The 22,856-nt window shown below is 42.2% G+C and overlaps 1 protein-coding gene across 1 annotated transcript in view; it reads left to right on the forward strand.

Annotated features, from left to right (window-relative positions):
* LOC109143534 overlaps positions 1-22,856 on the forward strand; it is a 48,373-nt gene that overhangs the window by 9,173 nt on the left and 16,344 nt on the right. The window contains exon 4 of the mRNA XM_039568576.1: positions 9,165-9,246. Within this exon, the coding sequence (XP_039424510.1) occupies positions 9,165-9,246 (82 nt within the window). The remainder of the gene's footprint in view (positions 1-9,164; positions 9,247-22,856) is intronic.

Consider the following 22,856-nt stretch of genomic DNA (forward strand, 5'->3'; position numbering starts at 1 on the left):
ATTTCTGAAAAAATGTGACAGTTCAACACCTCAGAATGGGATCTGGGACGAACTGCCTTGTTTTCCGATTCTGTTAATCGTAGTCAAGACTGGATTAAGACTGTGTCAGCGCAAACCTAATCAGTTCACCAGGGAAGAAAGCTATCTGCTTTCCTGGTCAAAGAAAATCTTGAAAAACCCTATTCAGGAATTTCTACCACCTTTTGAAGGCAATTTATAGACAACAGCTCTGAGGTGTGAGCTGCCTGTGCTTATTAGTGAAGCACTGTTGTTACCTACTTTTGTTACTAAGTAAGCTCATTCACTTCTGGGATCAGAAGGTGTCACAAGCCCCTCAAGGGCACGATTGGGAGTAGGTGTCGAAAGCCATTACTCATTGTCAGTGGTGCCTCCCTGCATTTCTGGGATGGGACCATCACTTCCCTGCTTTCAGAAGGTCACACACTGTGACTCTCTCACTTCTACTTCAGCACTTTCTGGCAATGCTGATTTACTGCAGCGGGGGAGATAGCTGCTCTCACGGGTCGTTCACCTGGCCCTTGGCTGCACTGGGGAAAAAGGGCTCCAGCAACCAGGCAAGGGATGCTGTAGTGCTGAAACTGAAAGCTGGGTATCTCTTTTTTTAAAAAAGCAGACTGCATTGCTCTGGTTCCAGAAGTTAAATGCTGAAATCTAAGTACCTGGGAGCAGATGGTTTATATATTCTGAGCTGCTGCTAGTGCACACATCTGGTGCACTAAAGACATGGCCATGCTGCTAGCAAAGCCTGCTGGATGCAGCTCATCTTTACTGCAGCACAGTGCATCTGCACAACATCTGTGAGAAGATCAGGAGACTTCTCCAGCAAGTGGTTCAAAGCTATGCTAGTTTACACACATGCATGGGCAGCAGATTTCAGCACCTGTTGACTGATCGTCATATGAATGAATAGGGAGAGCTAGCTGGCCGCTGTTGGACATTTATGCTGCTTGTGAAGATCAGAGCTTGTAGCAAGTCCGTCCTCCAGGGAAAAAAAAGAAAAAAAAAAAATTAGGGAAGCACCCAGTCAGGAATAAGGAATAACAGGGGTGAACATCCAGGTAACGTTGGAACCAAGAAACAGAAGATGGTTAAAAAATTATTTCTTCTGCAGCTTTCTGCATTATTCCCAAATAGCAGGCTGTGAAAAATAACTTTTGGACACTATTATTCCTGTCAATGTGTGCATTCAGCATAGCCCTGGGATTGTAAGGGTCTGTGTGGGACAATGTTGCACCCCTGGTATCAGCACATCTGGCTAACAGCACACTGACTTGCTCAAAAGAAATTTACTCATGTAGACCATGGTTCTCCATTTCCTGTGTTATGCTAAAAAATGCATCAGTTGCTTTATACATAGCTGCAGATCCAACTCCGCTGCTACGTTTATTCTGAGCCCATTCCCCAAGAGATCTTTAAAACACAATTATCTCCAGCTCCACTTAATTGCACAATCTGTCCCAAGGTCTATTCCTGGTTTTCTGGTCCTCTGTTGCCAAGGGCTCTCACAAGGACTCTGCTCTCTCTGCTTTGATTCTGTATCAACACTTGTCCGTGTGCCTTGTCAGTCACCTTCCTCTGGGACAGCCTCATGACAGCTCTTGCAGTACATTTCCTGTAATGTAGATAGAGAGATGGTGTAATTGTATTTAACCTGCCCCAAAGCAGGACATACATCTGCCCAAGCCTTTTCTTTGCCATCTTCCCACGTCTGTTTTCATGCAGGTGTCAATGTGCTTACCCAAACCACATTCTTTCCCTGTCTCTCACAAGTGAGCACCCAGGACTGAGCACACAGCCCAGCAAATAGTCCACTCAGGTAGTGTCTTTTCAGGCTGTTGAAGAGAGCTGAGCAGTGAAGCAATGGAGAATGTTGTGATATCTTGGGTTTCAGCTTTACTAGAAACAAGCAGGTGGCTTCCAGTAAGCTGGAGGAAAAGAAGGGGCAATAGAGAGTCTGGAAAATACAGGCTTAGGAGATGTGATGGCTTTGAAGGACTACTAAAATTAAACTCTGCTGTCTAGGTTTCAGTTGTGTCCAGTTTGGGTTCAGCTTACACTGAAAGCTAGGCTCTAATTTGTACCCCTGCAAAAAGGTCTATGGCTAGCTTTCTTTTTTTCTGGGGATTGAAGTAAAATGCATGAGGACAGCAGCCATAGGTAAAGCAGGACAAAAATGGATGAGAGACAAACTACCAATAGTTAGCTGTAGCATAATCCAGAATTATTTACTGCAGAGTCTCTTACACCCATGTTAGTCTCCTGTATGCTATTTCTGGCGACAGGCTGTTAGACATTGGTTAAGCAGGTGGTTTGCCAATGACTCCCACATTATATATTGATCTGTTCTGGGCTCCCTGTTCCTGGCTGGTAACTTTATCAAGGCAGAACTGCCTTTGTAGTTTATGTTGTGACAGTGCCCAGCAGTACTGGGCTCCTGAATGAAACACATAAAATCCTCTACAGGTACAAAGTCACTAAAAGCCCCAGGCTAAAGTACCCACCTTCTAAACTTCCCTCTCTTGTTGTCCCATGCCAACCCTGCATAAAACCTAGCAAAAAGCTGTTATCATTCATTCTCTTCCCTGCAAGGTGCTAAAGCTTCTCAGTCCCCCACCGAACTCCCTGCCTGGGGGGCAGTGTCTCTCAGAAAGGCCCACCCGATTAGACATGTCACTCCTATATAATACCTTTGTTCCTTTAGCTCTCTGATCCTTTGCTCCATGACCCAGCCTAGACTGACTTCCTCCTTTATCAGTACCAGCATCAACTGCTTCTTGATGACTATTTGCCCCAGCTGTGGATACGAAAGTTAGGACACACTTTTTTTTTCTTACACTGCCTCTTTCCCAGCTCATGCTGGCTAATGCATGAACCAAGGGGAGCTTGACTGTGCACTGTGCCTCATGTTTTATGCTGTGTCTTTGTGGGGCTTTGGCATTTGGGATAACATATCTCTTCATCATTTTCACATCCAAATCCACTAATACTTCATATTTTGGATCTGTTTAACCCAAAGATGTACCTTCTTCATTGGATAGCGCTGACAGTACTCCCATATTTTCATTAAGTGACAGAACTGGGCCTTTGATTTTGTTACCTGCTTTACCCAGCTGTATTGTCCCGACACCAAAAAAATGTAGGAGAACCCAAGAGCACCAGGTTAGCATTTTGGTTTCCACAGTCAAATGTTCGGCCCATAGGTGTAAAGAAGTGATGCTGCAAATTTGTGGAGTAGGTGGAAGGTTCAAATTGGTTCCTAGCTAGACATAGCTCATTCAGAGATATTTCCCTCTTCACACCTTCAATAAACACTCAAAAAAGGATTGTAAGTGGATTTCATAGGAGGCAGAAAGTGTGAATGACCTTGGGGAAGGGTGGAGTTCCCATATGGGATGATAAGACTAGTTTGAATCCCCAGACCATTTTGTTTTCCACTGAGTTTGGTTATAAACTTTCTCTTTCTGAGAAGAGCTCTTTTTGCCCTTTTTTATGCATACTTTTTGCCCAGTCATACCATTTCCTTCCAGTAGCTGATTTTTCATGTCACCTTTTGCCTGGCAGCAAAATGTCTGAGAGTGGTTTGAAAATCATGGAGGACAACCTTACAGCAGAGAAATAAAAATGCCCTATTCTGAGCTCAGTTCTGCATAATATCAATAAGGTGCAGTTACTTATGCTGTCTGAATCAAAAACATTTATTGCCATGATAAAAAAAATATTTTAGCAGTTTCAAATGGGAACTTATATCTTGATGCACAGATTGGTGCTCACATTAGATGTGATAAGTAACTTGAGAATAAGGAAATAGCTGTAATCATTTGAAGATGCATTTAACTTTGAAAGATATGGAACCAAAAGGTAAGCATATATTGATTATAACACTAAATAAGCATGTGCCCTATTTCCTACTGAAAAGTGTGACCTGTCTTGAACTTTGCAGTCACAATTCAGAAGCAGCTTTCATCAGCTCATGCACTCAGCTAGGAAATAGGTTTCCTATTCTGTTGAAATTAGGTAAAATCTCTTACCAGGATCTGTTCAAATGTGTTTATAAATGTTCCAAACATTTCAGCATGTCCTTGTATTCTTTCTTCAGGTGGTCTGCAAAATGTTTCCGACTTGTTTCATTTATTCTTGAAAGACTGGTCTGCTCAGAAAACATAATGTCTGGTTCTTCTCCTGCTTTCTTGGCTTTCAAAGCATGAAATCCTATTGATGAAAGGAAATGACACTTGCTTTATACCAGTTAAAAGCTACAATTATTAACGTTATCTTAGCCTTAATAACACCTACACAACCATTCTTAGGATTAGGACCAAAGTGAAAGAGAAGTTATTCATGGAACACATTGACCTCTTGGAGTTTCAGGAAGCTTCGCTGACTAAGTGGTAGATGGGGAATCTGAGAACCTGAGATCCTGAGTTTCTGCTATTAGTACTACTGTGAATTCCTTGCCACAGATTGCTTGATCTTTATGTGTCTTGTTTTGCAATGCCTGTAATGCTTTTGCTCTCTGGGAGGCGTAACCTCTTAATAGTTGTAGAATGCTTTGAGACCGTTGTATAGAAGGTACTGCATGAAAGCTCAAAATGACATACAGCAAGTCTGACTTCAGACTTCTTGCTGCTTTTCTGGATGACTGATTTTAATTGCAGTGAGTTAAACAGCTGTAAACATGCAATTGTTGCACATTGAACAAGGGTTTTCATTCCTGGGTTCCCACGCAGGTGTGTAGCTGTGAGCTGACCAATACTGTCTCTGCTGATCCTCTCCTGGTTTCTCCCTTGCAATCGATTTCAGCAGTGATGAATTCACCTCTTGAAATTAATAGTGTCAAGTTTGTCAATATTTTAAAAGCTAAACTTAATTTTGTTCTCTTGAGCTTTGCCTTTGGCTTGTGAAAGTAGAAGCTTTAAACTCTATTATTTGGGAAGTCTACTGGGATGCCTTGGTGTGGCAGGTGCTATATAAGTTTAGTGCTGCATCACTATTAAAGTCCATTAAGAGAGATCTTTCTGGAGCTGTCAGCACTCTGCAGATTAAAACCAGAAAAATAAAGGCACTCAATAAATGCTGCTGTAATGGTTCAGATAGCTGCAGAGAGAGGACTCATCTTTGGCTTGTGATCAGTTTACTTCTGGGTTCAATGTAAAGGTTTTTTGGCTTCCTGTATAAACTCTGAGGAAAAAAAAATCAATGTGGAGAAGCTTGGATGAGTGCCAGAAGCAATATTGTACTGAATCCAGAATATAGAAATCCTTCACAATTTCTGTATTTTGCTCCATGCAGGCTCTTTATAGTCTACCAAGAACTAAGCTTTACTATCATGACTCCAGTAACACTGCAGGGTTGTACAGGATGTGAACAAATTGTCAGATTTTATTTGGCCATTTAAAAACGTGTATCAACCCCCCCTACAAGGATACTGTTAAAAAGGCAAGGTGGGTAACAGGTGAGAGGACGAAGCATCAAACACCTGCAAAAGGGCTGGAAACAAAGCATAGGAATGAGCGTTCAGTTTTAAAGTTGGTAAGGATTGGCAGAAAGACACCTCCTTAATCCCTGCCTTGGCTACTGTTGAGCTGTTTGGAAGAAGGAGGGCAAAGTGAGGTGTTAGAGGTGGATTGGACACTCACAGAGCCTCCTCACATGTAGAGTAGATGGAGCAATGGCAAGGCATTCTGCATGAGCAGGCACAGGACAGTGCCTCTGGAAGTGGTGGTGGAGAGCACCCAGGCACTTGCAGCGTTTTCCTTGAACTGTAATGCCTCAGGAAAGGCACTGGGAGAGTACAGTGGATTCTCCTGCTCAAGGCATAATGGGATGCTCTAATTTGCAGATAATGCCAGTCTACTCAGAGTATGGGCCAAACTAGCCTGCAATCATGGTAATGCCTTTGGTTGAGTCACTGGCACAATCCTTTTGCCCTGATGTGGCTTCTGTTTGGTAAAGATACTGAATAAGGCTCTCAGATACAAGTGGCAGAAATTGCAAAGCAACTGAATGTGGTGTTTGACTGGGGAACATCTGGAAACACTGGAAGTTGTACACCAGAGAGGAGGTCCCTGACTGAGATGTGAAAAATGTGGGCAGTAGAAAGAAGGAGAAATAGGGAGAGATAGATGCTCCTATTCATGCTCCCAGAATACAAGGACAAGGGAACATTCAATGGAAATATAAGGCAGCAAATATAAAACTGTTAAAGGAAATACATTTTATACAATGCCTAATTAGCTCATTCCCATAAGATAACATTAAGCCTAAGAGATTAGTAGGATTTAAATAAAGGGATTAGACATTTATATGGATAATGTAATTGGGGATGTTCTTATTAAATAGAATACATATTTTCTTTTGTTATGGAAGGATATAAGCCCTCTTGCTCCAGGGCCTAGGCTAGTTGCTAACTGATAAGAATTAAAAAGAAACTTCCCATTTTGGCATGTCATTCCCTACTTGTCTTCTGCTAGGTTCCTTGTACTTAATCTGAATTGTATCTACAGGCACTATCACAACAGAATTATTAAACTATATGGTCCATTTGTTTGGTATAGCATGGCAGTTCTGTTTCTTCTTGTGAACGTCTTGCTGACGGTTCACAAAAATCTCAGTGATCTGGAAAAAAAATCCCCTTTTTCTTCTGCTAGTTCCATAAGAGGATTGACCTTGAGTGCCCACCTATTAGACACCACCAAATCAGCACCAACAAATCTCACTTACCTGTTCTAACAGTAATATCTTCCAACTCTCATTCAGGACTTACACGAGCTCAGTTAGAGACGTGGCAGGACACCAAAGATCCCACAACCTTCAGAAAGAGGGTTGTCAACATTGGAACAGGCTGCCCAGGGAAGTGATGGAGTCATCATCCCTGAGCTTACTGGAAAGATGTGTAGATGTGGCACTTATGGACATGCTTTGGTGTTAGATTTCAGTGTTGGGTAATGGTTGGACTTGATGGATGATCTTGAAGGTATTTTCCAACCTGAACAATTCTATGATTCTATGTCTTCCCAGATGTGAATGGGAGTGTCTCCTAGATACTGCAGGTGGTCAGAATTTGGAACAAAACCCAGAGATAATCAGAAGGAAAAATTGGTTCAAAACTCTTCCTTTCCCTTCCAGGCAAGATAAGAAAGATGCTGATAGTAGCCTAGTCTTCCCATTAAAAAGCATCAGATGGCCTTATCTAACCTGGCTAAAATTCAATTGCCTTGCATTTTGATTACTGAAACATCCTTCTCTTTGGTCTTGCCAAGTGTATTTTCAGTCTGTGCACATTCCTGCAAAATACTGCTATGAAGATCATCCTCCTAACCCAACAGTTTGAGGAGTTTACACATTCTTTGCTCCTCTCTACTACAGTCCTTGTCTTTACTCCATCAAACACAAGCTATTTATCTTTCCTGTCAAGCCCCTTCCCACCCTGCCAAAGAGCTCTCCTTTGCTATGACAGTGTTGTCTCCTTCTCATCATTCTGTCAGTCTCTGTTTCTCACTTGTTAACATTTTTATAGAAACAACTTCTGGGCTTTTTTCCTTGCTGCTATTGGGAAGAATCTTGGTAAAGAGCAGCAAAACACCCTCATTATCTTTCCAAATCTCTGTTGAAAACCCTCCTTTACTATGTTGCCTTTGAAAAGCTTGCCAGTGGTGTGGCCACTCTCCATCACACTGACAAACAGGACTCAAATCAAACAACCCACTGCCCTGTCTGCCCTTTACATACACCTGGAAGGTAGGGATGGTCTTTTAGTTCTGCAAAGTGCTTTACAAGAGCTTCCCCATCATTGACTGAGACTTCTAAGGGCCACTACAAAACAAACATTGATTTTCTTCATTCCTTTTCCATCACTCGAACAGTTTAGCTGAGTCCTGATGCTTTTGTGCCAGTGAAACACCCAGGTTAGGAACTGCTTTCTGTAGGAGCTGTATGTGTGTGGTCATCACGCTCTCCAGAGGAGGCCTCTTCTGAAGGCACATGCAATGAAAAGTGGGCTCCAGAGAAGAAGTGTTCAGCTTAGCCCTGTTCTTGGCAATGTTGCTTTTCCCCCATCGGATAACAACTCTTTCAAATCCTCCAGTTCAAGAGGGTGTTTTTTGTGTACTAAACGCTGCCATCATTTATAAAGCACTCTTGCTGAATGTGGCTAAAGTCAGTCCTGCAGGACAGTTTCAATCAAATTGTGTTCAATTTATTCCAGCTGAATAACTCTGAAATGTAAATAAAATTAAATTAATGGTGTTGTATTTGTATTGTGTTCCAAATGTAATAAGCTTGAAGTAATGCTGACTGTAAAATCAGATGCAGACTATAGAGTAAAAATCAACCCCTAGAAAACAGTGCAAAATTTGGTATCTGGCTTGCAAGAGCAATCAGGGGTACATGTAACCCAGAAGGTATTTTTAATTATATTTGTTCATACTGTTTCTCTGCTTCATTCCATTAAAAGACAAGAAATACTCTCCTATAATGGTTATGTTTGGTTTGACAAACATACAGAATACCTTGTATCTGTTCCTAGCTGACTGTTCTGGGACTTGCAGTGATTCTGTTACTAATAATTATCTCACATTTATAGGACACCTATAATCCCAAAGCACATTATAAATTAGAAATGAGGCCCAAAGTGCTTACATAGCACTGTCAAAATATATGTGTTTTCTTCCAATTATTCAGTGAGACTCCAGATTTGACCCTAGAAATTGTAAATATTGATATATACATAGCAGAACATCTTATCTATTGAATACCTCCCCAGAAAATTTACTCCCCAGAAGGTCTAGGATTCCTGTCAGTTAGATATTTGGATAATTCCAGGTGCAAACATTACCCAGAATCACTGGGGAAAACCCAGCTTTCACCAAGAGTGTTACAAAATATGTTGCGGGTGTACTAAGCAGGCACAGCTTCAGGATGTGATGTCTTATCTAAAGCATTAGAGACAGGAAGATACGTGGAGTGCAGTTGGATAACTGGGAATAGCTGGTTGAACTGGCCCTGTTGGAACTCAAGCCCCTGACTCGGGGGAGCCCAGGTATTTTGAATGCTGCCATCTGTTCAGCCACAAGCTGCTCTGCTTCAAGCTGCCCAGGGAGTAGTTTGGAACCCATCCAGTCTCTCACATTCTGCTTATCTTACAGGAGCATCAAGGGCTTCGTGGTGTGCAGACAGAGGATTCCACAGACTCAGGGAAAGGATGCAAACCTATCTGGGGCAGCACAGGTAGGAGGAAAGGGAAAGTGGGACTCATCTGGGAGATACTCACTGCCATCCCATCATGAGGCATGCAAACTGCACTGGAGAGGGGTGATCGAGCCTCTCAGAGCCATGCTTTTTTTTCCACCCCTGTTGGTTTTTTCCCAAAGGCCCTAAAGCACTGTGCAGTAAAGTTGTTCCCACAGTAAACAATGCTCCAAACCTCGAAGATCTCAGGTCTTCACCAGGAATGGCAAAAGCCACCTCTAGGCATGAAGCAAATTCTCTTTGGTCAAGTAATCCGTATCAGGTTACCAGAGGCAAAGCAAGGTTGTCAGTGGACAAGAAACCCTTCTGACCTGCTAACAACATGCAGATACTAATAACATCTGGTTGCCAAGACATTTGTGACCTCAAAGTGCTTGGACAGTCTCCTCTGAAAGTCTTACAGATTGTCTATGAATCCTGGTGTTTAAAGTGATACAGAAAATACTAAATCAGTGTCAGTGCCGATAGATTTAAAAACCTGATGCCTTAATATTCCCTGACTTAAAAAGCTTGCCTAGAAATCTTTCCAAGTTCATTTGGACTGAAGTAAAATTCATGAAGCTGCAGTCATACTGTTCTTTCTATTTAATTTCTGTTTCATACATTCCTTTCATAACTACTGAGTGCAGTTATGTGGCCTCAGGAAGAGGGGGCAAAGTCAGCTCTGTTGTAATGGGGAGTATCTTGGTGGAAGGCACTGGGATTATGCCAAGGCCATGTTCAGTCCAAAGGGTACCAGCCCAAAGTGCTGAGTTAAGGTATCCTTAATGTATCATCCAAGAACCATGGAGGTCTTTCAGTAATCTTTTATTTTTAATTAAACAAATGAGCAGTCAGTGGGTTAAATAAATTCTTAAGAGGAAGAAGCCCTAACATTCTCTATGATCCTCCTTTCTTTTGTGGCTCTCTTGTATGTGCTGCTCACGTGCTTTCCTCAGTTATTCACAGCCACATGACAAATGCTACCTAATGGCCAGCTTATTCTATTTGTACTTTTGTGCTACCCTCTTCTTACAAACCTGAAACACTTTCAATTCACACAGTGAACTACAGCAAGTCAATGTTCGCTTTTGATACCCTGCATTTATTTAAAAGGTGGCTTGTGCAAAAATCTTTGGATGAGCTATGGTGTATTAAGTTTTGTGTGGACACATCTCTACTTTGAACTTTTCTACCTGGCCTCTTGCTGATATGCCATATGATATTTCTTCAGGCTGGGGTTGATTCATCTGCTTACCTGTAGGCTCTTGCTGGATCAAGGGCCAAGATAACAGGATTCAGCTAATGGTGCATGTACCCAAAAGTAGCCTGTGAACACATACTCAAAATCTCATACACTATTTCACACCTCACAGTTTCCTTGCCCAGCAATCAAGCAGCTATCCAGGATTCACAGGTCATCATACATCCAGGAAAAGCAGGCTGATCAGACATGCCTAGAGGGACCTGGAGATATAGGAGTATATATTAAAATGATGGAGAAGGATGTGCTTAGGAAATATAGGATCATTGCAACAAGGATGGAATAAAACTGGCAAAAATGGGAGAGAAAACTGAATCTGTAAACAAGGTCTCTGTCAATGTTTCATGTAACAGCTTCTTCCCCAAGGCTTTGTGTCTGATACTTGGTGCAGAAGCTGGTGTGCTGTGACCTGTGCTGGTGGAAGAAAGGGGTCTTGTCCCAACTTAGGGCTACAAGAATGTAGAATTTGTGTAAATCTAGGACCTTTTCCCTGTGGAAAAACAAATAAAAAACTCAGGATAGACCCAGACAAGGGCGCTCCTTAAACACAGCATAAACTTGCTGTACAGCTACAGTAAAAGAGTTCTCAAGATAGTGGTGGTAGACTTCATGAGCAGCTGTATTTTGGGTTTATAGAGGGAGGGATGAGGGAAGGCACACAAATGTGTTCTGTGAGCCCTGCAGCTGATGTTATTTTAGGCCAACAGAATTAGGCAGTTTCTTCAATCTGTTTGGGTTGTGGATTCTAAGTCTGCTGAAAGCAGCATCCATGCCAAAGAAGTTTTGTTTGGTGATGATCATTCCTCTAAAACTTGCATAGTAATTGCACATTGTCACTTACTTACCATCCCCATTCTCCCAGCCTTTTGCCTTTTCATACTGTCCAGGCCAATCACTGTGATTTATGCTTCCACCTCAATCAAACTAATGACAGGGCAGCACTTTCAGATGGATAAATACTTAGTAGGGGCATCCAAGTCTACTGACATTTTAGCTAGGGAGAGCTTGGACAATAAACACAGCACTTTGCTATTTGATGGACAGTGTCAGCTTTCGGCTCCCATGGCATTTATGAGGTATATTTCCCAAAACAAGACGTGTGGAAATGGAAGACTAAATACCCCTTGGCTGGTCACAGTCACAGTCACGCCCTTGGCATCATAAGAGTTTAGGTCTAGTAAGGTTATTGCAGGACCGGACTTGGCATTGTGCTTTGAATGTGTCCCCTAGTGGAACGAGGGAGAACAGCAAGCAAGGCAGCGCTGCACCTCCTCCCCCAAAGTGCAAGACAAAGCAGGTCCAGAAGGGTTGTTGGTGGAATGATGACCTATGAGATGACTCTTTGGCTACACAAAGTGATCACATCTCCCTTGTCTGTGCTTTGTTTTCAAATAGCTCCCTTCTCTGTCCTTCAGGGCCTTATTTAATAAAAAAACTTTTGAAATTGAAATACTGTGGTTGCAACACTCTTTCTGCTTTTCCAGTACCAAAATATCATGTGTGTTTTGAAAAGCAGCTGTTTAAAAGACAACAGTCACTCTAGGAGTAGTACATTTACACCATTTTCACCGTGTACCTTAGAATACATACAAAACAATGCAAAAAGTACCAGTTGGAAATTGTAAGCTCTCATGAATTTGGTTTTTTATTTCTTCCAATATTCTGGCAGTGGTTATTAGGTATTAAGTCTGTATGAGTATTAGGTCTGTTTCATTTTGATACATCATGGAGCAAGCTGTAAATGTAAGTGCAGAAATAGGGATGTGGTTTAGTGGTGGATTTGGCAGTGCTAGGTTTACAGCTGGAGTCTTGAAGGTCTTTTCCAAGCTCAGAAATGCCGTGATTTTGTGATTCATGGCAGGATGAACTCCTCCAGCATAAGAACAGTGTGACACACAGGCAGGGCTGACTTCATTCCCTCCCCACCCCTACTCTTTCAGCTCTTTAGTGCATGGATTTCTCCTGCCTAACCTCCCAACGCCTCTCATCCCTACCACCTTTCCGACTTTTTAGGGTTCCTCAGCAAAATGGAAGCAATGTGGAAACATTTTATTGTTCCTACATCTTCCCCTGCCTGGGAGAGAGACTTGGGAATGGCATTCCAAAATCCTCATTTTGAAAATGTTGTCATGGCTGTGATCAAGATCCCAGCTGACACAGTAATGGCTTAATCTGTTTCTCAGCCTGTCCTGCTGCCACATCACAGTCTCCAAGAAAGGGGAGAGCATCAATTGCAGAGTGCCAAACTGACCTCCTAAGTAAGAAAGAAAAGGGAAGAGATCAAGTGTTTCACATCATCTTGATGGTATTGTGGAGGATAAACAAAAGAAAAAAGTGAGGAGCAGAAGGGAGCTCTCTGAGCAGAAATACAAAACAGCTTTTTACTTGAAGGGGGTGTAGGAGGGAGAGAGAAATGAACAGCAGTAAATGAAAAGCAACAACAGCAACAAAGAAAAAGAACAACCCTGCAGAAGGGTCTTCTGGATTGGAGACAGAGCAGAGAGCTGATGGAGGATGTGCTTGTGGCTCATTCCTGTGCACTACGTCAACCCCAGCCAGTCGTGTCCTGGAAAGCAGAGGGATGAGTGATTATTATGGGCAGCAGTACACAACACAAAGCCAAACACTAGCCAGAAGCTCATTCCTTCCTTCTGCAAAAGCTCGGGCAACAAAACCAGCAGGCCCTGCACTTGTAGTCAGGCAAGGACATCAGACAGAACAGCCACATCTACACCCAGCTGGGAGCATTGCAGCCTTCGTGCATACACCCAGCATCTTTTCTACTGCTTTACAGCATAGATTTTATTGATAGTATTTCACAGATTGGTCTGTGGATGAGTCTGTACCTTGCCTGATGGAAAATTCTGCCTGGATTTTTCTGATGGGAGGTTTTACTGCTTGCATTATTTGATTTCCAGCAAAGGCTATTTTTGACAAAAATGTTACAGTTTCATAAATTTATATGCTATCTCATAAACATCATAAAATGCCTTTTTGACAAATCTAATAAACATAACAAAATGCCCTTTCAATAAAATCGCTGAAATCTTGCCAGGCTGCATAATAAACTTGCATTTTAGCATGGTTAGCATCAGAGCTTAAAGAAGTGCAAAACCACCCACACCTTTGAGCCATGACTTTCTGAAATTTGCTGATCTTGCCATGTCCAAAGACCCTGCGCTTCACCTTTCTACCAGCCAGTGAGGCTCAGAACTAGGTTAAGCTATGGGGCAAAAAAATACAGTGGGTTTGCACTTCACAGGAGTAGATATTGCTCAGTAGCCTCCAGCTTTGTCATGCCTTCATCAGCTTTTCAAATATATATTTCATTTGTATTCCACGTTAACTCTTTGTAGAATGGAGCAGTTCTTGAAGAAGCGCCCCAGAAAAATGTTACATGAGCTGGGGGAAGCTGATGGATAGATTTTCTTCGAGCAGGAAAAAGTCACAACATCCTTGTTGTCAAAGTGTCGTTGGGAGCGAGAAGAGCTACATGCTCTCAGAGAGTGTGTGTGACTCTGTGTGTGTGTGCATGTGTGTGTATGCGTCCCCAAACCTGGTAGTTACCAGCTGGCAGTAGCTGGGAGTGGTGAACTTGCAGTGTAATGATGTAGCGATATCCATGGCGACAAGCAGAAAAAGAAAAAAGCCCTCTGGGATACATGTCCAGAACTGCAGAGCTCCTATTTCTCAAGACTTGCTACAACCTCGTGGTGCTGTGGGCACACATTCTCAGCCATGCTTTTCCTTAGATGCACTGCTTATATACACCTTTCCTGAGATTCTGTGGATGCACACCTTTCCTTGTGCCTTTGCCTCTCCACTGGGGAGGGAATGCAAGACACCCATACTTACCTCAGTTTCTGCTGCCTACTTGTGAGTCAGACATCCTCTTTTCTCTGTTTGCTATCATCCCATTCTCCCTCTTATCCAAGAAGTGGAGGAAGGTAATAAAGAGATGGGAAACCGGGGAGAGAGGAACATTGCCAGATAAACAATGCAGTGGAAGTACATCTAAAGGCAGTGCTCAGGTGAGTGCTACCACTTTTACCCACTTGATTCATGTATGAACTTCATGGCCTTATTCTTAATCTGGAATATCTTTGGCAACTTCCAGAATTTCTTAGGGAAACAGAAGACTATATCTCTGACACTGCTAAAGAGGCAGGCTCCAGTGGAGGCTGAGGGGTGCTCCCTTAAGTTTTCTGTGTGATGCAAGCATTTGTCTGGGCCCTATCTCCCTGTGAAGATGCTCTGCCCACCATAACATGGTTGAGGGAGGTTTGGCAGTGGCACCCCAGAGCCATGGAATGCTCTTAGTGGCACTGAACTCTTCATTGCAAGGAAATTTCCATTTTCTTCTACTGGCCTGATGAACTTGGTGTAGCATATCAATGGTAAGACAAGTGTCACCCCTAAGCTTGCTGAGCTCCAGTGAAACCAGTGAGTCCTCTCGGGGTGTTAGTTGTCTTCCATAAATACTTGCAGAACAGTCATGGAAATAATTTGAAGTTATGTCTCGCTCTGACAGATGAACTGCCAAGTGTGAAATGCCTCTCCACTGGTGGTGTTTATTAAGATCCTTCTGGAAATGACATGCATCTTCCAATGGGCTCTAGGTTGGCAGCTGATAACTGAACATAAGTGTGAACTCCTGCTTGCAGAGCTGAAGATAAACAGCAGGAAACAAAAAAATTTGTCTCGGTCCCACAAATGAAGTGACATTCTTCAGCATTCTTTTCTGCTTTCTCCAATTTCATGGAATGTATTTAATTACTTTCCATTATAAGTGAGAGTTAAATTAGACAAATGTGCTTAGAAATCTTCCCTTCATTGCATAGCTATATTAGATTTGTGATGTCACAAGTATCAGAATAAAACATTTACATTTTTCTCTTTATTGGCTAAAATTCATCTGTGGTTGTAAATCCATGGAATTCAATTAGATCACACCAGATAGCAATTTGATCCCGTTTGTTTAGGTTCTGAGGCTGAGATTTACTGATGGCTCTAATTCCCTTATTTCCAGAGTTAGCTATCAAATTCACTTAAACAATATTCTGCCTTCAGTGTCATGAGATCTATTACCAAAAGTGGAGGTAAAGGAGAGATTTTACTCTCTGTTAGATATTCATGGCATAACCTGAGAATGCAACATGATGAAAGTTCTCAGCTTTTGCTTGGCCCCCATCTAACCTAGATTCTCTCTTAAGACTGGTAAGTCTCTGTGTATGCTTCATCCAATTCCGTATTTGATAGGTCAGGCCATTTATCCATTGTTTTAAGATTTGTGACCCACCTCATACCTCACTCTATGGGGCAGTGAGATTTCGCTGATCTTCACCTGCAAAGTGTGGCTCTTCTCTGACAGCCTTTCACATTCATCCACAGCTTCAGTTGGACATGTTTGCTGGGTGGTCAGTGGGTGATGTGGCCTTCCAGAGCTTCAGGCTGAGCTGTGTAGGCTCCAGGGAAGGACTTTGCAGCAGTAGAAAGCAGAACAGGCTGCAAGTGCTGGTTATGAAAATACCTTTAATTAAGAAGCTCATATGCAACAAAGGAAGGTCAAAGCATTCCACCAAAACCTGCAAACAGGTTCCCTCACTGGCTCCTCTGGGATGAAGGGTACTACAGAAATGTAAAATATTATTGCAGTGGTACCATCAATATGGCTCGGTGTGGGAAGGCATTGTTTAGTATGACAATACAGGTTTGATTAACCTGGTCAAGTCATGCCTGTTCTGGAACTTTTATGGGGAATCTGGGGAGGTGATGAGAAGTGCTGACTCTAGTCATCTGTAGTTTCCTCTCTCCAATGAAATGGACACAAGATACATGATTTTATCAATGTATGTCTGCAGTATCACAACTAAAGAAGCTAAAATAGTCTATACTACTGTAAAACTGCTGAAGTTTCAATGAATTCCATGGATTCATTCCAGATTTAATGTCACTAGGAAAAGAATCTGTCCTATTTGTTATTCACTGACTCATAGGGTCAAAAGTCCACTTTGTCCATGGGAATCTGCATTTCCAGGTAGAGTTGTACTACTAAGCTGTACAGACATTAATACTGCAGTGGTATTAGCGTGAAAGATGAGCATTATTAAGCCAGAGCACTCCAGAACACTGCTTCTGGAAGATGTCATTATAACATATTGCATCCCTTGGACAATTACGTCCCTTTTGACCTAGATCTTAGGCATCCAGGAAAATACTTCTGCAGAGTTCAGCTTGGATCTGCTTTCCCCTGCAGCCAGTTTTTAATTGAGGAAAGTTTCCTGAGCTCATTTCAATGAATATTGAGTGGATATGTCAGAGAGTTTGTTTCTGAGCCTTCAGAGATCTCATTTGCTCTGGCATTTGTAGTCTCCATCAATTTTACTTTGTCTAGGCTGGCACATGTTTGTACCCATCCTTTTACCTATTTGTACATAAATAGAGGGTAATGGCTGAAGAATGAACAAAATTCCAGGAGAAACATTTCATATTCTGTTTATCCATTTCCTTTTCACATGCTGCTTATTTAATCTTCATTCATCTCTTTCTCCAGAAGGAGCTTGAGGAAAGACTGATTTAAAACTGAGCTAGAACTTCAGAAAACTGGGCAGCACTAAATGTGTTGTTTGTTCCTTTACATATAACATTGCTACACAGATATAGTGCTGGCACCAAGGAAAACTAAAGTGAGAAACTGAACAGAGAGATTGAAGCGATGTTGCAGTCAGGTTCTTCAGTACCTTCCAACATTATTATGGACCCCAGACCAATCCCAGAAAAGCATCTCCTTTATTAGTTTCTAGGTATCTGTCATTTTCTTCTATTTGTGTTACTGCTGATTATTATCTTCAAGTTCTTTTCAGGCAAAAACAAAGGGGGAAAAGGAGAATAATAGAACAGGAAGGCAGAAGTGGCCTCAATGTCTCTTTCAGCATCTTCAAACCTATGCCTAGAATAGCCGGCCTTTCCAGACTTTTCTCCCAGGCTGCACATTTTCTACACTTCCTCATGCCCATATGTCCAAGGGAGGTGTTCCACATAAGAAAGGAGTTTCTCAAAATGAACAAGGAAGCCCCAGGAGGTTTTTTAATTCAAACACCCAAAACTGTAACTGTGCCCTAAAAGAATGAAAAGAACTTTGGAAGTTTCTGAACACTCTTGCTTTCTCACCAGGTGCCCTGGACTGGGAGAGACCCTTTCTTCCATGTTTCCTTTTTCCTTCCATCTGAAGAAGAAACCTACATCACCTGCCTGCAAAACTCTCAGATCACTAACTAGGTGGATCTGTGCATTTTCATCCTGCAATAGCTTGCTGCTTTGTTGTTTCTTTATTCCTTGCTCATAGGGTGATGTCAAAAATGTCATTCCTTATGAAGGAGGAAAGGACAATGTCAATGTGTGATGTGTAGGGACTGTGATAGGGAGAGAGGCCACAGAAATAGGTCTAATGTCACTAATAATACATGAGGCAGCAAAATGGGAGGTCTCTGGAGAGAAAGGTAGCACTTAAGAGATTCTGGACATGTAGAATTCAGTCCTCCTTTGGGGGTTAATTATACCATTTGGCCCAATACATCCTGGTGTTTCACCTTCTTTCATATATTAGATTTCAAACATTTAACCTTGCAATGACAGAGCTGCTGTGTCTGTTCTTACATGGTCCTGCTTAAGAAATTTAGACTTGGGTGGGTCAGCTTGAAGGCTCTGGCTCCAAGTCTTGCAGAGAAGCTGAGTTTATTGCCAAAGGAACTTATCCAGCTAAGGTACAGACTGAAGAAAATCAGTAGTGACTCTGATAGTATAAATTTTAAACTGTTTTGGTTTTTGATTCAATATTACCTAAATTTCTCATTCTCTCAGCCCCCAATGACTTCAGCGGGAGTGCAGACTGAGCACTGCACCTTGAGATGCACAGCACCCTATATGTCAGGTGGCAATTAGACATTTGAGGGTAGTGTCATTGTAAAAGAGAAGAAATTCCAGTAGGGCCCATGCCAGCCAGACCCACTTCCTACCCATCACACAGTGAAAGCTGCTGGAGGGAACACAATTCTGCTGGTAGAACAATGTCTTTTGTGTCCTTTTCTTGAGAGGAGACTCCAAGAGCCAAGACTCACTGTCTAAGTGCTGTACAAATATTGGCAACTAATTTGTATTCTATGCTATTCTGATAAAACAAACAAGTAATTTTGTTTATACACTGAAGGCTCTTTGCCTACCTGGTAATATTAAATTAAAGTTTGGGCCAAGATCATTCAATGTTCTTTAAATTAGAGTGAAAATATGGATGTCACATTTGTGATTGAATTGGCATGTAGAATTCATGATTGTGTTTATCTCAGTGGGATTAAAGTACAGGGTTTATTTTTTCACTACATTAGGTCTCTCACAGTGTGGACTTCTGGCACAGAGTTGTCAAGACAGTCAGAAAGATGGTCATGGGATCTTTTTCTGCAATGACAGTGAGACAACCACCATGATCCATGGTCTCCTGGTACCTCCTTGAGCCAGCTAATACGGAACGGCTCTGCTTCACTGCAGTGTTGGTGCTTTCCTGGTTACCACTTTTTCCCTCTTCAGTACTCTTGCCTCCCAGCACTATTTCTAGTTCACTGTGCACACCCCCAGCAGGGCTCAGCCCTGACCTTCAGCTCCTTTCAGAGCTTCCTGGCATTTTTCCTGGAATACTATGGGAATCTGGGCATGAAAAATGCTTATTCCAAAGAGCTGAAAAGCCAGAGGGCAGTGTTCCTCCTTTCTGTTGCTACACCAAATTCGGCTCCACCAGGCACAACTTTGCTTGACGTCTTTCATTTTGCTCAGTGAGAATCAAGCTTCAGCAATTGTATCCCATTGAAATCAATGTCAGGCACTCAAAGGCAGCTCTAACATTTGGCATCAGAGCAGGAACTCCCCGATTTACATGGGGAAAGCACTGGGCAGCATCCAGCTTAGAGCTCTGCTTGCTGCACAATAAACAAACATGGGTTTATTTAGCTTTCAGTCGCCTTGGAGGCAGGCGCTTATCATCAGATGCAGCTCCTGTTGTGTAGCACTAGCCTTGGAGAAGGCTCTCAACAAATCACGAGGTTCTTGTCTGCAAGACTTCTGCTGCCTTTAGATCTGTGTGCTGTGTTCAGAGATATTGCATGGGAGGAATAACAACTGCTCTGGTGGCATTTGCTAGGTCTCCTTGATGGCTGAGCAGGGAAGCTGGTGCTCCCAGTGGGCTGAGCTGTGTTTCTCTCGGTAAAGCTATGGGAAGGTAAGGGCCAAGGTTAACAAAAGAAGAGGGTAGGGGTTTTATTTTGTACCTTGGATGGACCACGGGTATGAAACACAGGCTTTGCTGTTTATTTAGTAGCCCTCACCTTTGGGGTCACAGTGTAATTCCTTGTTTCTTCACATGGCTCCCATATTGGTTAGGAGGTCACTCCCTCAATCCCTACTAGTAGGTGAAAATGGCAAAGATTAAATTTCACATGCCCTGTGTTCAGCACTATGGCTGCTTCCTCTGAAGCAGAGTGACTGTCACATGCTGATACTGCTCATTGAAAGCCCTTCACAGCACTGATCCTTGCAATAACCCAGGCTTGCTTCCTTCAAGCTTAATTTGACCATGTGCCAGCACCAGACAAGGCTCAGCTTTTTAAGTCAGTCTTTGTCAGAGAGGGCTCTGGCACAAGGAACTCACCCCACCACCACTTCTCTGCTAAATCCATCTAAACCACATTTTCTCACAGTGTGCTTTGAAACAAAACCATTGTAACCACATATTTATTCCCTTCTGACATCTCCATGGCTTTGCCTCTCAGGAACTCAGCATGCTTTATTTGAATTATAAGATGTTTTAAATACTGTGTTTGTATTGTGTTCTGAAGCATTTCTATTGTTGTTCTGCAGTGCCCCAAGTGTTCTGGCTGCAAAGTGCTGTAAGTACAACTGGATTATTATTTGCTTAAGTAAACACCAGAAAATAGGTTTAGAATCATAGAGTCATAGAATCATTTAGATGGGAAAAGAGCTTTAAGGTCATTGAGTCTAGCCACTAACCCAGCACTGCCAAGTCTACTACTAAGCCATGTCCCTAAGTGGCATATCTACATGACTTTTAAATACTTTCAGGGATGGTGACTCCAACACATCCCCGGATAGCCTGATCCAAAGCTTGACAACCCTTTCGGTGAAGAAATTTTTTCGTATCTAATCTAAACCTTCCCTAGTACAACTTCAGGCCATATTCTCTCATCCTGTCACTTGTTACCTAGAAGAAGAGGCTGACCCCCTCCTTTCTACAACCTCCTGTCAGGTAGTTGTAAAAGCAATAAGGTCACCCCTGAGCCTCCTTCTGTCCAGGCTAAACATCCCCAGCTCAAAGAGTAAGCCCTGAATGTATGTACACACACCCATGCCAGAGCTCACATAAATAATCAGCAGGTAAATACACACTCATACCACATGTACACATGCATACTCACAAACACATACCACAAAATTGTATTCATGCACTTGAACGCCCAGAAGATGTCAAGGAATCATGCTGCAAAGATCACCTGAAATTTCTCTGCCTTTGAGGATCTGAGGTAATGTTTGAATGCAAATCTGAATTCATTCATTGCATCTCCTGATTTCTATAACAGCTTGTCTTTTTTTTTTTTTTTTTTTTTTGATTACTTTTATGCAGCTGCCTCAAACAGTGAAAATATTTCTCATTTCTGGCTTGCATAGCCTGTACCCACAACAACAGGCATGTGGAAAATCCTGTTAAACCAAGAGAGTTTTCTGTCCTTGTGAGAGAAAGCTGGGGGAGAAATGTTCATTAGCTTGTGGCAGCAATAATTCAGAAGGCAAACCTAATCATGTTGTGAGGCACCTTGGGCACTCTCTCATTTACTTTCTTCCTCCCAGATATCTATCCCTGTGAGGCAGGAAAAGCTACTAGCAGCCAAGCTGCAGTGGGCCGTGCATGAGGATGCACAAGGAAAGACACCAAAAGTATGTTCCTTCCAGGCTGGACAAACAGGCACACTCACTGAAGAAAAAGACTCCTTTACTATACTGGTAGTTGCTCATGTAATTACAAAGATGTTGGCACAGAAAAAACCAGGTGCCTGAAGTCTTTGCCTTTTGACAAGCAGATGATGGCAGAAGCTTTTCAGTTCAGTGGGGGAGTGGAAGAGGAGAGAAGAAAGCCAGATTTTAATTCAACTTCATTTCTCTCCTCCTGGCCCATGGCTTTTGAGATAGATATTCTTTCAGGTATACCGTATTTGGCTTAGTTTCTCTGAAATCCTCAAGTTTTTTCTCTCTCCAATTTGACTAGGAATGAAAGCACAGACTTGAGGTGATCAATAGCAAAAGGAGCACAGTTTATCTTAGATTTCCAGGCCTTGTTCTTTGTTTTTATTTTGCTTTGTCTTGATTATTGTTATATATGACTGTGCCTGCAGAAATCCAGTAGGAAATAAAGATACCTTCCAAAGAGCTCAACATTGTCCTTTACTGAATTTTCTGGGACCCTGGGCAGCAGGACAGAAGAAAATCCTGTTCTATCCTTTTGTTCCTAAGCCTGAGTGATGGACAACAGATATGAAGATTTCATTATTGTGCGTCGACTAAAGGTCTCTTGTTTACCAAATTATGAAAGTTGAACTGAAAGAACTTTTAAGTATCTTAATTTCTATAAGCAAAAGATAAAGTTTATTATTACCATCTCCTCATGAGAACCAGATCATCCCCATCTTTTGGGGCTCTTTGCTAAACACCTTCAGCATCCTCCTCATTCCTTCATAACTGCTATACTCTGTGTCCTACCTTAGTTAGCTCAATTATTCTTTGTTTGCAGGACCCAGCTTCGCTCAGGCGCGCTTAGAAGTGCAAGCCCAGCACCTTCCTTTGTTTGCAAAGACCCTGCTCCATAGCTGGATTTCCACCTGGCAGACCTCTGATCTTGTCTGGGACACTTCAGCCCACTTCAGAGAATTTTCCTCTGTTTTCTATTAAACAGTGTGTCCAACCTAGCTGATTAATCATGGAGCTTGTGCCTTAGTGGTTTTTTTTGGGGCCTTGCTTTAGTCACAGTTGGCCACAGAGTGAGATGTCTCAGTGCTCTATTACTCTGTGACACTCCACCTAGGAACACAAAAAAGGAAGAGGACTGGCTTTCTTGCCCGGTTTTTAGTTGCTGAAATGGCTTCAACTTTGGGTGTCAGCAGTGGTAGAGATTAAGTGAATCAGCATCCCAAATTTTTCATCATAAGAGGCATAGCGACAGCATTCTAAATACAATCCAAATGATAATTCTTTTTTCATAATTTATTTTCTTTGCACATTTTTAGCTCTCATT

This window comes from Corvus cornix, chromosome 3 (assembly GCF_000738735.6).
Source record: "Corvus cornix cornix isolate S_Up_H32 chromosome 3, ASM73873v5, whole genome shotgun sequence".
NCBI lineage: Eukaryota > Metazoa > Chordata > Aves > Passeriformes > Corvidae > Corvus > Corvus cornix.